This window comes from Leptopilina heterotoma, unplaced genomic scaffold (genome assembly GCF_015476425.1).
Source record: "Leptopilina heterotoma isolate Lh14 unplaced genomic scaffold, ASM1547642v1 Lhet_121, whole genome shotgun sequence".
Lineage (NCBI taxonomy): Eukaryota > Metazoa > Arthropoda > Insecta > Hymenoptera > Figitidae > Leptopilina > Leptopilina heterotoma.
The window spans coordinates 1835720-1850403 of NW_025110839.1; the positions used below are offsets into that span (position 1 = coordinate 1835720).

Below are 14684 nucleotides of genomic sequence, written 5' to 3' on the forward strand. Positions count from 1 at the left end.
CCCTTTCCCCTTTGAGTGAAACTATCTAGCAACGATGTACAGGTAAATTCTTGACATTGAAGAACGAGCATAGTTGATTTTCCCCAAGTTTCCCTTTCTCATATAATACTATGAGACTGTAGTACATCATTTAATACAATTAATAATTGAATTTAAATTAAATTTTACATTTTTTATGTAATGAAATTTACAAAAGTTTTCCCTAAAAAGAAAAGTATAGTAATTCCTAATTCCCTTTTGGATGCAATTAATGGAAATTCGTAGTTATAACGAAGTGGGATGAAGGTGTCTTGAACGTGCACTAATCAGCGTTCAATTTGATCATCCCCCATCTAATTCGCCAAGCGTATAGTCAACACTCTCCCTGTCTTTGAGTACCAAATTCCAATCGGTAAAAGTTTGCCCTTCAAGTGTAAATATTTCCTTTTACTCTTGCACTCAATCAAGGCAGTACATAAATTAACGAAATACAAACACCGTTTTACATCCAAAACGTTATACATGCTCTAAATATTCATGTGAACAAAATTGTCTCTGTGCATGTACAAATATAGTTTTCAGCCTTAAATAAATAGAAAAATATTTTTTAATTTCTGAATAAATAGACTTTTTGGACTGTGTTTAGATTTCGATATTCAAAATTAACTATAACAGGGTTGGAGCAAAAAATTAATTTTCTTTTTCCCTGACTTCTCCCTGATTCTGATTCACTCTAAAAATTATTGAATACTAAAGAAAAACCTTCCTATTGATCGAATTTCTTTTTATCAAAATACTCCAAAAAATGTTCTATTACATTTATTTAAGAATTTCTATATGTAATTGAAGCCGCGCGTTGAAAAGGGATCTAACTCATTTTTTTTTTATCAAATTTTAACTGTATAGAAAAAAAGACTCTATTACATATCCTTTTTCAAATTTCGCAATAAAAATTGTACAATTATAATATTATAATACCCAACATTATAATTAAAACTAGCATACATAACGCGCGCTAAAGCGCGCGTAAAGTTTCTTTTTTAATTGACACTGAAAAATTCAATTATTTACAAAAATTCTACACAAAATATACTTAAATATATAAAAATAAAAAAATATTATTAAATTAAAAAAATAGTGGAAAAAATAAAGAAGTATACATAATAATATTATCTATACAACCATTAAAAAAACAAAAGCATATAATCATGACTAAATTCAGGTGTGAACAGACTGGACAGAATGAATGAATGAATATGACGATTATTATAGTTAATTAATTGGCTGCCAATGACCTGAGTTGTTGCTTGGGTGTTGCTGAACAACATCCTGATTGATATAGAATTTTAAATTAATTTTAAAGTAGTAGCACCTCCACCCGTACGTAATCACTATTTCTCTAAATTTATTCAGGAAAGTCAGGAAAAAGTCAGGAAATTTTGTCAAAAGTACTAAAATAATATTCAATTTCAAAAATTCATAAAAATATCCTGAATGTTCTATTCGGTACCTGCGGACAAAAAATCCAAACCAAAATGTCCAAGACATAAAGTCCAAAGTCAATGAAGTCCAAAAAAAATAGTTTATGTTGGATTTTTGGATTGGACTTTATGACTTGGTCAAAATGTCCAAATCAAAAAATCCAAATTTTCAAAATTATAAAGTATAATGTCGTTTTAATTGTTCTATATTAATTTTAAAATGTGAAAGTTACAAAGTATAAAATAACAGGGAATTTAATTTGACCGGAAAAAACAGGGAATAAGACAGGAATTTTATGCAGAACCGGGAATTTTTTCACCAAATTAAAAAAAGTTATATTATTTTCATTTGTTTTTAAAATATCGCTTTTTATTTCAATTTGTATAGATAATTATACTGTTCTCTAAATTTGAATTAATGAAAAATAATTAATTTGATAGTTTTTGCATTTAAAAATTATATTATTATTTAATAATTATAATTATTAAACTTCTCTGAAATTTTTATAATTTAAAATTTCTGAATGTTCAAATAAATTATATATTTTTAGTACTTGAGAAAATTTAATTTTTATTGTTTAGGTATTAAGGAAATAATTAATTATTCAATTATTCTCAATATAATTTAAATAAAATTGAAAAATCAAATTTTCAATTATAATATTATAAACAAACAAGATTATTTAAAAAAAAATGTTCTCTTTCGGATTTTTTGTAGTTTGGATTCTTTTTCTTAAACAGAATTTGATTTATAACTTTTTTTTCTACTTACGTACTTTGTTTATAAATTGTAATTGAGAAGCGAAAAATGTGCAAAATATTTTCTACTTTCTAATTTTAATTTCCCAACAATTTTTTAATTTTTTTGAAAAAATTGCTGTACTTATAATTTTAATTCGTCAAGCAATTAAGTTTTTCATATTGAAAAAAGGAAAATATTTTACATGAAAAATAACAATTATTTGTTAAGTACGTCTAAAATGTTTGTTACAAAGTGCTTATTTTTTTGGAAATAAAGGAAATAATGAAAAATAACATTAATAATTTTTCGATTAATGAAAATATTATTGAATTATTTTAAAAATAAAAATAAAATAATATCATTAAATTAAAAAAATAGTGAAAAAATAAAGAAGTATAATATTATCTATCAAAACATATAAAAAAACAAAAGCATAATCATGACTAACTTCAGGTGTGGACAGACTGGACAGAATGAATGAATGATTACGACGATTATTATAGTTAATTTTTCTATCGTGGAAGAAGAATCTATCTCTTTTCGACTTTCAACTTTTTAAGATTGGTTATAAATAATCAATTAGGTGAAATTACATAAAATGTCTTGAAAAAGAAAGAGAAAACCCTTTTTAGTGGAAAAATAAGGAAAGGAAAAAATTTTAAATTCTATAAAATCAGAATAATCTTGAAACGAAAAGTCAAAAAAGAGAAAATGATTTTTAACTCCATAGTGCCAACATTGTGGAAAATGGATCTATCTAAAAAATAGTGTTATTTATACTTTATTGTAAACATTAAAAAATTTATCTATTGCAAAAATTAAATTCATATTAATTAATTTGTTTTTAATTCATTACCTACCAATTTAATTTGGTATTTAATTCAAATATAATATTACTTTCATATAATTTTGTTGTAAAAAATATAAAAATCTCTTAAATTTTTTATTCAATTATCACAAATTATTGTTAATAAAACAAAGATTCACAAATTTCAAAATAAAAATAATTTAATGTTTAAATAATTCGTTTTGTAAAATTAATAAATAAAATTTATTTAAAATTAATTTTATAAAAATTTAAAGAATTTGCAAATATTTTAGTATAGTGAAAACAGAAAATAAAGTGTTCCAAAGTGATAAATTGAAAATTAAATATTCTTTAAAAACTATAATAAATTCATAAAATTCTTCCAAAAAGGAATTTTTATAAAAATAATAAAAAAAACTATTCGATATTGAATATTTTAATAATCCAATAATTAATGAATAAAAAGTGTTTGCATCGTGGAAAAAGGATCTAAGTGAATTTGTCATTTAGATCTCTTTTCCACTGGAAAAAATAATTTATCAATTTCTTATGAAAATATATTAATGATTCAATAAACATTAATAACTTCTTTTTTAAATAAATATTTAATTCGACTCGGTGTGCTCGATATCTTCCTGTTTTATAATAATTTAAACTTCCAAAAAATTTTATAAAAAAATTCAATTATTTTCAATTCAATTTTAATTAAATTATTCAAAATAATTTAATTATTCTTTTAAATTTTTATAAAATCACTAAAAAAATTCAACTATTTCTAAAAGTTTTAATAAAATCCTTCTCAAGAATTCAATTATTTTTATAGAAATAATAAATTTTTTTACTTAAATTCAATATTATTTCAAAAGCTAAACGCAACTTTTTGAAACAATTCAATTATCTCGATGATAAAAACATAATTCTTCCAGAAATTCAATTATTTTTAGGAATTTTAATAAAATTTTTTGCAAAATTAAATTATTTTCATAAATAATAATATTCATCATAAGAATTCAATATCAATTATTTTCAAATGTAATAAAATTCTTAGCAGAAATTCAATTATATTAAAAGTTTTTTTAATTCTCTTCAAGAATTCAATTATCTTTATAAATTGACAAAATTCTTCGTCAAAATACAATTATATATTCAAAAATATTAATAAAATTCTTGTCACAATACAATTGTTTTCAAAAATTTTTATAAAATTCTTGTCAAAATTCAATTATTTTCAAAAATTTTATTAAAGTTCTTGACAAAATTTCAATTATTTTCATAAAATTTACGAAAAAAGTTTCCAATTATTCAAAAAATTTTTTAGTAAAATTCTACGCAAACATTTAATTATTTTCATATGTAATAAAATTTTCACAGGAATTAAATTATTTAAAATTGAACTTGCATAACATTTTAATAAAATTCTCCGCAAGAATACAATTATTTTTACAAATAATAAAATTTTTCAGTGTCATTCAATTATTTAAAAAAAGTTAAATAAAATTCGTTGCAAGAATTCAATTATTTTTCCTAATTAATAAAAATCTTCTCAGGTATTCAATTATTTTTTAAAAATATCCCTAAAGTTCTGAACGTTCAAATGAACAAAAATTATTTATTATTTTCTTCTTCAAATTAAAATTTTTAATGTAATAATATTACGTCTTGTATTAAAAATTAATTATAATGATTCTAATTATTTAATTTTGTTTTTGCTTTTTATGGCAGTCAGTAATTTTCGAAAACATTTGTATTTGGCAAAAAATTTCGTTCATATGATAGTTTAGGACTTGTGGATCATTTTTATAAATAATACAAATTTCAAAGGAATTCAATTATTTAAAATTAAAATTGCATAAAATTTTTCCAAAAAAATTTTAATAAAATTCTCCACATGGATTCAATTATTTAAAAAAATGTAATAAAATTCGTTGTAAGAATTTAATTATGTATTATCATAAATAATAATATTCTTCAGAGGATTTAAATTATTTTTAAAAAATGTAATAAAAATTCTTTGCAAAAATTCAATTATTTTCAAAAATAATAATATTCTTCACAGGATTTTAATTATTTAAGAAAAATGTAACAAGAATTCGATGCAAAAATTCAATTAGTTTCAAAAATAATAATATTCTTCAAAAGAAATAAATAAATAATTATCAATTATTATTTTCAATAATTTTTGAAAAAATTCTTTTTTTTGAATTTTCAAATCCATTTGTTTACAATTCAATTTTACGAAACTTTAATTATTCAGAAATTCTTCAATTAAATAGGTAGATATTTAGAAAATAAAAACTTGCAAAATTTTTTAAAAAAATACAATTAAACTTTTTCAAATTACAATTATTTCTAAAAATTCACCCAATAATACTTTTAATATTCAATTATTATCTACAATTTTAACTGAAATTCATTTTAAAAATAATTTTTATTAGAAAATTCTACGAGAATTAAATTATTTAAATACAATAATAAAAAAATTATTGAATAAATGAATGTTTCTCAAAAATTTTATCAACAAATTTTTAAATAATTGAATTTTTTCGACGAATTTTAATAAAAATTTCAAGAATAATTACATTTTTCGAAGAATTCGGTTAAAATTGTATTAAAAATAATTAAAATTCTATGATGAGTTTTATTATTCATGAAAATAATTGAATCTCTGTAAAAAATATTATTATTTTTATGAAAATAATTGAATCTTTGCGAAGAAATTTATAAAAAAAATTTGTAAATAGTTGAATTCCTGTGAAATTTTTATTATTTATGATAATAATTGAGTTTTGGAGAAGAATAAATTTTATTATTTTTAAAGATAATTGAAATTTTTATGAGAATTTTTAAAATTTTTTGAACATTATTGAATGTCAACAAAAAAATTTTTGATGCAAAAAGTTCCGCCAAGTAAAAGTTTCTGCAAATGTTCAAACAGTTAGGGAAATAAAAGTTTACCAAGTAAAATTGATAATTAAAGTTTTAATATAGAATAGTATCAAATACAACATTTAATTTAATGATGTTAATAATAATAATAATAATAATAATAATAATAATAATAATAATAATAATAATAATAATAATAATAATAATAATAATAATAATAATCAGCTTAATCCTGAGTCGCTAGTTGAAGCAAAAGGGGCGTCCTCAAGTAGTCCTAGTAAGACGTATGCCGATACCGTCTTGAAAGACGGAGCGGACATTGAGGATGACTTTAAGGTTGTTGGAGAAAGAAAGAAACGGGCTCCAGGAAGAAAGACCAAAGGAGAGAAAAAAGAGCTCACGAAGCCCCCTTCGAAACTCAGGTCCACGGAAGCTGTGAAGATCACGGCAAGAGACCCAAAGTTTTACGAGGGTATCTTGCCGCTGATAAAAGAAAAGGTTAAACCTGAAGATACAGGCACCGTGGTACAGAAAATCAGGAGAACTTTTAAACAGGAAGTTCTCCTGATAGTGAAAAAGGGTGGAGAGACCTTAAAATTTGCGAAAAGTCTGTCCTTGGCCCTGCATGGCAAGGCCGAGGTCATACCTCTTGTAAATAAGAGGTCTCTAGAAATCAGAGACCTGGATGAAGCCACTACAGAGAGTGAGGTGACTTCAGCATTGGAAGAAAAGCTGGGCAAGTCCGACCTGCCTATAGAGTGCAAATTACTGCCGCGCTACAAAGGAACTAAGGTTGCTCTAATCCGCTTGGCAGAAGCAGAAAGTGACATTCTGCTTAAACTTGGCCGAATCAAAATCGGCTGGATAAATGCTCAAATTCGCGAGCATGTTGAAGTAGCTAGGTGCCAAAAGTGCTTAGCCTATGGACACTCTACCCGAACCTGCAAAGGCCCCGACAGAAGTAAAAACTGTCGGAGATGCGGCGGAGAGGGACACCTCGCGAAGAGCTGTAAAGTGAAGCCGAAGTGCCTTACGTGCTTGGACCTGGGGAAGCCAGAGACGGATCACGATTCCGGAAAGAGAGCCTGCCCGGTTTACAGAGAAGAACTGCAAAAGATTAAAAGGGCAAATCCTTAAAATTTTTGCAGGTCAACCTGCATACAAGTAAGGATGCACAGTTGCTCCTAATGCAAACAGCAAGGGAAAATGAGGTCGATATCCTGTTCTGCAGTGATCAGTATCAAGGAAGCGACCTCGCCCCTTGGTATCAGGATAAGGCAAAGAGAGCCGCCATAAAGCTGTGCAACCCAGAATTGCGGGTTGACAAGTTTCTGGAGACGAGCAGTGGGTTCGTGTGGATAGAGGTGGCTAATATACGTATGTATAGCTGCTACTTCTCACCCAACGACCCACTGACAAACTTCGAAGCCAATATCGAAGACCTAGAAGCGAGCCTCACAGAATCCAGGCTGGATGTCATCATCACTGGTGATTTTAACGCAAAGTCGCCAGAGTGGGGTGAGACGAGACTCGACAAGAGAGGAATTCGTATTGGAGAAATGATCTCCAGAAACGACTTATTGGCAGTAAACCGAGGCAATACATGGACTTTTAGACGAGGTGCGATCGGATCAATTATAGATCTAACAATCGCATCGTCTAAACTTTTTAGCCGCATAACCGACTGGCGGGTCTCTGAGGAATATACCGCAAGTGACCACCAGTATATTGAGTTCTCAGTCTCGATGGGAGACACACGAGGAGGAAAAAGACAGGATGCTCCTAGTCGCAAAACCTCCTCGTGGAATATGAAGAGACTCGACAAGGAAAAGTTCGGCCGGTCCCTAAGAGAAGCCCTTTTAATTGAGGACTTGGGCTGGGTGAAGAGGCCGAAAAGTCTAAATGGAGAGGTGCGAGCGGTGCGAAATATAATCTTCACCGCTTGCAATGCGTCGATGCCACGTCGCAAAGGAGCCTTTTCAAGGAAAAAATCCTTGCACTGGTGGTCAGAAAAGCTGGCCTCCTTGAGAAAGGAATGCCTCAAAGCAAAAAGGACATACACCCGATCTAAGGGAGATCCCTTGCTGAAAGAGGCTTTCAAGGAGGCGAAAAAGAACCTCAAGAAAGAGATCCGTAAGTCGCGACGCCGTAGCTGGAAGGACCTAATCGAGGAAGTCGACAAGGACCCATGGGGTCTGGCTTTTAAAATCGTGACTAAGAAATTAGTGACGAGGCAAAAGACCCCCGGCCTGGACAATCCCGATTGGGTCAGAAAGATAATAAGTTCTTTGTTTCCTCCTGCGGAGCCATACCTTAGAAGGGACTGGAGTTTTTGCAAAGTCGAAGAGAAAGAACTCTTCACACTTAGTGAACTGCAAAAAGCAGGCAAAAGATTGAAAACAGGCAAGGCGCCTGGAATCGATGGGATAAGTAACGAGATCCTAAAGTTGGTAATCGACACTTCACCCCAGATTCTGCTTCGATGCTTCAATCTTTGCCTTGAGAGAGGAGAGTTCTTCCGCGACTGGAAGCGACAGAGGTTAGTCCTCCTAAGGAAAGGTGAAAAACCTCTAGATAAGGTTTTATCGTACAGGCCTATATGCCTGCTAGATACGATGGGTAAACTTCTAGAGGATATGGTTCTGCAGAGAATGCAAAGCCACTTGACCGAAGAGAATCGTCTATCCGATCACCAATTTGGTTTCCGTAAAGGCAAGTCCACGGTTGATGCCATCCAGGCAGTTGTGGACATAGCCAAAGCAGGAAAAAACAAATTGGGACCTGGGAAAAAGAAGAGCTTCTGCGCGTTGGTAGCAATTGACATACGCAACGCGTTTAATTCCGCAAGATGGAAAGATCTCATCGAGTCGATGGAAAAGAAAAACATGCCGCCCTACTTGTTGCGGATAATGGATAATTATCTTAGCGACAGGTGGGTTATATATGAGGGAGACACCTGCACTCTCAAGGAAGAGATGCAGCGTGGGGCTCCTCAAGGCTCGAGGGTGGGTCCATTTGTATGGAATGTATCTTACGATGATTTTCTGCGAATGGATCTGCCCGAAGGTGCGGTGATCATCGGCTTTGCGGACGACGCGTTGTTCGTGTGCACTGCCAAAAGTGAGGAGGCTCTTGGGACATTGGTGAACGAATGTCTGCGACTAGCTAAAAGCTGGCTGGATACCAGAGGTCTTGAAATGGCCCTGGAAAAGACCGAGGCACTGCTGGTCACAGACAGACGTGGTTATGAGCTCCCACGAATCGTGATAGACGGATTCGAGGTCAAGTGGAGTAAGCAAATTAAATATCTTGGTGTGGAGTTAGATGGAAGGTTAAACTTCCACCACCACATGGCTACGGCGTCAAATAAGGCGATCGAGTGTGCGGCTAATCTTTCACGGCTAATGCCAAATGTTGGCGGACCCCGTGAACAAAAAAGAAGACTGGTGGCGAGTGTCGCCCACGCTAAAATGCTCTATGCAGCACCAGCGTGGGCCCCATCCCTGAGGAGTAAAAGATGTGTGACCATCTGTGAAAAGATACTGTCTGCGCAGAGATCGATAACAACGCGTATCATCTCTGCATATAAGACGGTATCTACGAGTGCTGTGCAGGTCCTTGCAAGTGTCCCGCCAGCAGATCTTTTGGCGAGGGAAAGGGAAGAAATGTTTCTCTTTTCTAAAGAAAGCAGTTCCTTGAATGAGGAATTAAGACCAAGCAAGGGCCTGATCCGCAAAGAAGCGAGGCACAGGCTCATAGAAAGATGGCAAGAAAGATGGGATGGTGAGGAAAAAGGTCGATGGACTTATCGCCTTATCCCGGCACTCGCCACCTGGATGAATAGGAAACACGGTCAGGTTTCCTATTACTTGACTCAGGCGTTCACAGGTCACGGGTGTTTTAACTCGTACCTGTGTCGCTTTAAATTACGCGAGAACGAGGTGTGTGCATATTGCCAGTTCCCTGAGGACAACGCGGAGCACACCCTCTTCTCATGCAAGAATTGGGACTTGGAGAGGCGGGCCATGTTCGAAGGTGTAAACAGTCAGGCTACACCGGAGAACATGGTATCGCTGATGACCCAGTCGGAAGAGAATTGGCGGCAAGTCGAGAACTTCATAATCTCGGTTATGTCGAGGAAGGATCTCGACGGCCGCCAAAAAGCGTAATTTAAACAGCTTTTAATTTTGTTCGTTTGTTTTTTATTAATTTATTTTGTGATTTATTTGTCCTTATACATTTTTTAATTGTTTGTGTTTTTTATTCATCTTTGTACAGTTTTATGTTTTTTGAATTTTTTATACGCGTTTATTTTTTCTTTTTTTTATATATCCGTTTATAATTTTATCTTCTGACTTTTTACACTTAATTACACATTTGTTATTTTTGATTATTGTTGTGCTGTTAATTCCGCTTTATAGTGAAATAGTTTTAAATTTTTAACTATTAACGCAGGATAACCGCAGAGAAAAGCAGAAAGTCGCATTAGCGACAGGGTTGGAGCGCCACCCTCGAAGGCTAAAGTCTTACGACAGTTCCGAGGGAGGGTAAAGGGCTCCAGAAGAAGGGTTACGGGTTTTAGTGGGTCGGGCTGGTAGTAGGTCGCCAGTTTATTAAATTTACTATAATATATATTTTTTTTTTCTTTTTTTATATTTCCTTTTGTTTTATCATACCAACCCCACATAACCTTGGAGTGCGGAATCCAAGGTATCTGTAGGCAGATTTCCCAAAAGTCCCTAAGCAAAAAAAAAAAAAAAAAAAAATAATAATAATAATAATAATAATAATAATAATAATAATAATAATAATAATAATTGGGATTGAAATACTTTTTGCATCATTAATAATATTCAAGGGTATTTTATGAAACTGTTTAGTAGTACTAAACAAGTATGTAGTATATATGTATTATGTACTATGTAGTACTTCAAGCTCTACGTTTGTCTAAATGTCAAAAAATCCAATTTTTTAGAGAACAATTATTAAAAATTATTGTTTTACAAATCGAAAATATTATTTTCGATTTATTCGAGTTTTTTGAAAAGAAATTATTATCAGAAGTAGAAAAATTTGAAGGTTTGTTATTAGAATTCGTGAAAATTTCATAGTTTGTGAGACAAACAAAAAAAATACCGAAATTCAGAATTTTCTTATGAAGTCTAAAAAATTAATTTTGTCAGTATTTTTGATAAAAATCCCTGTTGCTAGTTATCATAATTTAATTATAATTTTTTTAACACCTTTTGGTCACTTATTTTTAGAGAACCATTTACCGTTTCTCTTTTTACTGTGATCCTTAAAATTTGAAAAGAATCTTTACTGTTTAACTGTCTCGAGAGTTATCAATTTAAGGGTTACAAATGAAGATAGACACAATTTATAAAATGCTGTCAAGGAACAGTAAAGAGTCAAGTACTGCATTACAGTTCCTTAAAAGTGCAACTATAAATTTCCACACGACGCGACGGGTCTCTCACATACAGCATAATAAAATTAGTTTCCACTTCATAGAATCATATATTTATACATACAATAGAGTATCATAGTGCGATAGTGCGAAAGAATGAAAATTTCTACTGAATTTTTAGAAAATAGTTTTAAAAAGACGAGATTTATTTTTGTCGAATCCGCGCTCGTTTCGCTACTCTCAGAATGTTTATTTGAACGTAGGTGGTGCGTAAATTTCATTACCGTAACTCGTTTTAATCCAATTTTACCTCTGAGCTTGAACATTGTATAAACGCCGTGCGCTTCGTGCGATTTCATTTTGCACTTTTTCTGTCTTATATACACGGCGCGAAAATATGCCTGCGAAAGAAAAGGAGGGAAAGATTTTAAAACAGAGAGAAGAGATGATCTCCGTTAGTGAAAAAGGGTGAGAGAGGTCCATTTGTGTCATACATACGAGTTCCCTTGACTCTATATTCGTTTCTTTTTTTATTATTGCGAGTTCTTAACTGTAATGGAGTTTCAACATTGCCTTTTGGTTTACTGTTTTATAAGCTGATTAAAGGATATTTCACTACTGAGAAACTTATATCTTCAGAGAATTGTTATATTCTTTATGAAAAAAAAGGAGTTTTTGATGGAAACTTAAAATGACGAAGGATGAAATGAATTTTGCTATTTACTTTTCTTGTCAGTATCTGAGAGAGAGAGAGAGGTCCATTCTTTAGATTCAACTATTTAAAAAGTTAATTCAATTCCACAAAAATATTTGAAATTCTGTAATGCTGATAATTTTACATTGTTTGTGTAAATCTCATGGTATTAAAAATCCAAGTCCCTTTTTATTCTTTTATTATGATTTCTATCTTCTTTCCCATTTTTATTGTCCTTTCATTTTGTTTACAGAGTTTAATTTTACGCTCTGTTTGAAAGAAGCTTATTTTCTTCTCATAACTTTTTCTTTAATAAACTCGTTTTCTATTAAGTCGGAAATTTCAATTTTTATTTCACATTTGTGTTTATTATACTTTTAATAATATAATAATTTGTTTGAATCTTGGTTTTATTTTGCGTTTATTGATTTCGCAATTCTATTCTGATTTGGACATTAATTTATTTTTATGAGGAATTTAATTAGTTTTTTCTTTTTGTTTCAGATTTTCCATTCATTATACGGGGGATCTGAAAAGAGCTTGGATTTTTAATTTGTTTGCTAGCTAGCCTTTGTGGGATTAAATAATCTCTCTAGATGGAAGAGAATCCAGAAGTTGGTTTGGATCGCTATAAGCGTCCTTTGCGTTCAATCAACAATCATCAGCCGGCTTATGTCAGATTTTGGAATACCACACATCGGCATGTGCGCATTTATTGGCTTGACTTTAAGGGAAAGACAGTTCGATTTTCGGATCTCTCTTCCTACGCTCAATGGATTGATGTTAATACATTTGTTACCCATCCCTGGATATTTTATGATGAAGAAACGGGAGAAAGGTACGTTGCTAAAATTCATCTTCGCTAGTTCAGATTTATCGTTATGTTACAGTTCTTCAGGCCTCGGACTTAATTTTAGAAATAAAAAAAATTTTCTTTTTCCCTGACTTTTCCCTGATTTCCAAACAAAATTTTGTCTTTCTCCCTGACCCTAAAGAATATTCTAATTCACTCTAAAAATGATTAAATACTCAAAAAAAAAAATGTTCTATTAGGTACATTTATTTAAGAATTTCTTTAATTGTAAAATTATTCGAAAATATCAATAACTTAATTTCTTTTTTAATCATTATTATTTTTTCATAGGAAATAATATTTCAAAACTTTCAAATTCAATAACTCGAAAGAATATTATTATAAAACATGAAGAAATTATTTTAGTAATTATTTTATATTATAAATATAACAATGTTGTTACTGTAACTTCTTTAACATTATTTTCATTGTTTCAATTCAATTCAATTTCTAAAAATTTAAAATAAAATTCTACTTTAAATCAAGTTTTAATAATTTTTGAAAAACTTCTTCTTTGAGAATTTTTAAATCCATTTGTTTACAATTTAAATTTGTTTACAATACGTGAAATTTTAATTATTCGGAAATTCTTCAATTAAATATACATTAGAAAATAAAAACATAAAATAATTTTAAAAAATTAGTTCCATAGAATTTTCAATTAAAAGTATGAAAAATTCAAATTTTCAAAGATTTTTATTTAAAACTTAAACAAAACTCAATTATTTCTAAAAAAATTGCAATTATTAGTAACTCCTCCAAAATTCAATTATTATCTAAAACTTTAACTGAAATTTATTCGTAAATCAATTATTATTAGAAAATTCTATGAGAATTCAATTATTTAAAAACAAACATAGATAATTTAGTGAATAATTAAATGTTTTTTAAAATTGAATTCTCATACATAATTCTATTAACAAATTTTTAAATAATTGAATTCTTTCGACGAATTTTAATAACAATTTTAAGAATAATTACTGTTTTCAAGAAATTTGATTGAAATTTTATTAAAAATAATTAAAATTCTGCAATGAGCTTTATTATTTATGAAAATAATTCAATTCCTAAAAAGAATTATCTTATTTAAGACAATAATTGAATCCTTGTAAAAATTGTATTATTTATGAAAATAATTAAATTATTGCGAAGAAATTTTTAAAAAAATTGTAAATAATAATTGAATTTATTTTATTAAAATTTATTGTAAATAATTGTATTTTTTTTTTAGAAAATTTTATTAAAATAGTAGATATTCAAAATCATTAAATTGGAGAACACTTTTGAAAAAAATTAAAATTTTGCCAATTTTTAAAAAATAACCTTTTCAAAATTCAATTATTTCTAAAAATCCACATTATAATGCTTTTAATATTTAATTATAATCTAAAATTTTAACTAAAAGTCATTTTTGAATCAATTTTTATTTTTTATTTAAAAACTTTACAAGAATTAAATTATTTAAATACGAAAATAAATAATTTATTGAATAATTAAATGTTTCTTAAAATTGAATTCTTATACATAATTTTATCAACAAGTTTTTAAAGAATTGAATTCTTTCGATGAATTTTAATAATATTTAATAAATAATTACAGTTTTTAAGGAATTCGATTGAAATTTTATTAAAAATAATTAAAATTCTCCAATGAATTTTATTATTTATGAAAATAATTAAATTATTGCGAAGAATTTTATAAAAAAAAGTTTTGAACAATTAGTTTTTTTCAAAAAAATGTATGCAAATTCTATTTTTAATAATTCAATTCCTGTGAAATTTTTATTTGCTTGAAAAATAATTGAATGTTTGTGTTAATTATTGGCAAAATT

General features: G+C 29.1%; 1 protein-coding gene across 2 annotated transcripts in view; it reads left to right on the top strand.

Annotated features, from left to right (window-relative positions):
• LOC122510856 (protein Vhl) overlaps positions 1-14684 on the top strand; it is a 70183-nt gene that overhangs the window by 53916 nt on the left and 1583 nt on the right. For both annotated transcript variants that reach the window (XM_043625806.1, XM_043625800.1), the window contains exon 2: positions 12505-12838. In XM_043625806.1, the coding sequence (XP_043481741.1) occupies positions 12597-12838 (242 nt within the window). In that variant the 5' untranslated portion in view covers positions 12505-12596. The remainder of the gene's footprint in view (positions 1-12504; positions 12839-14684) is intronic.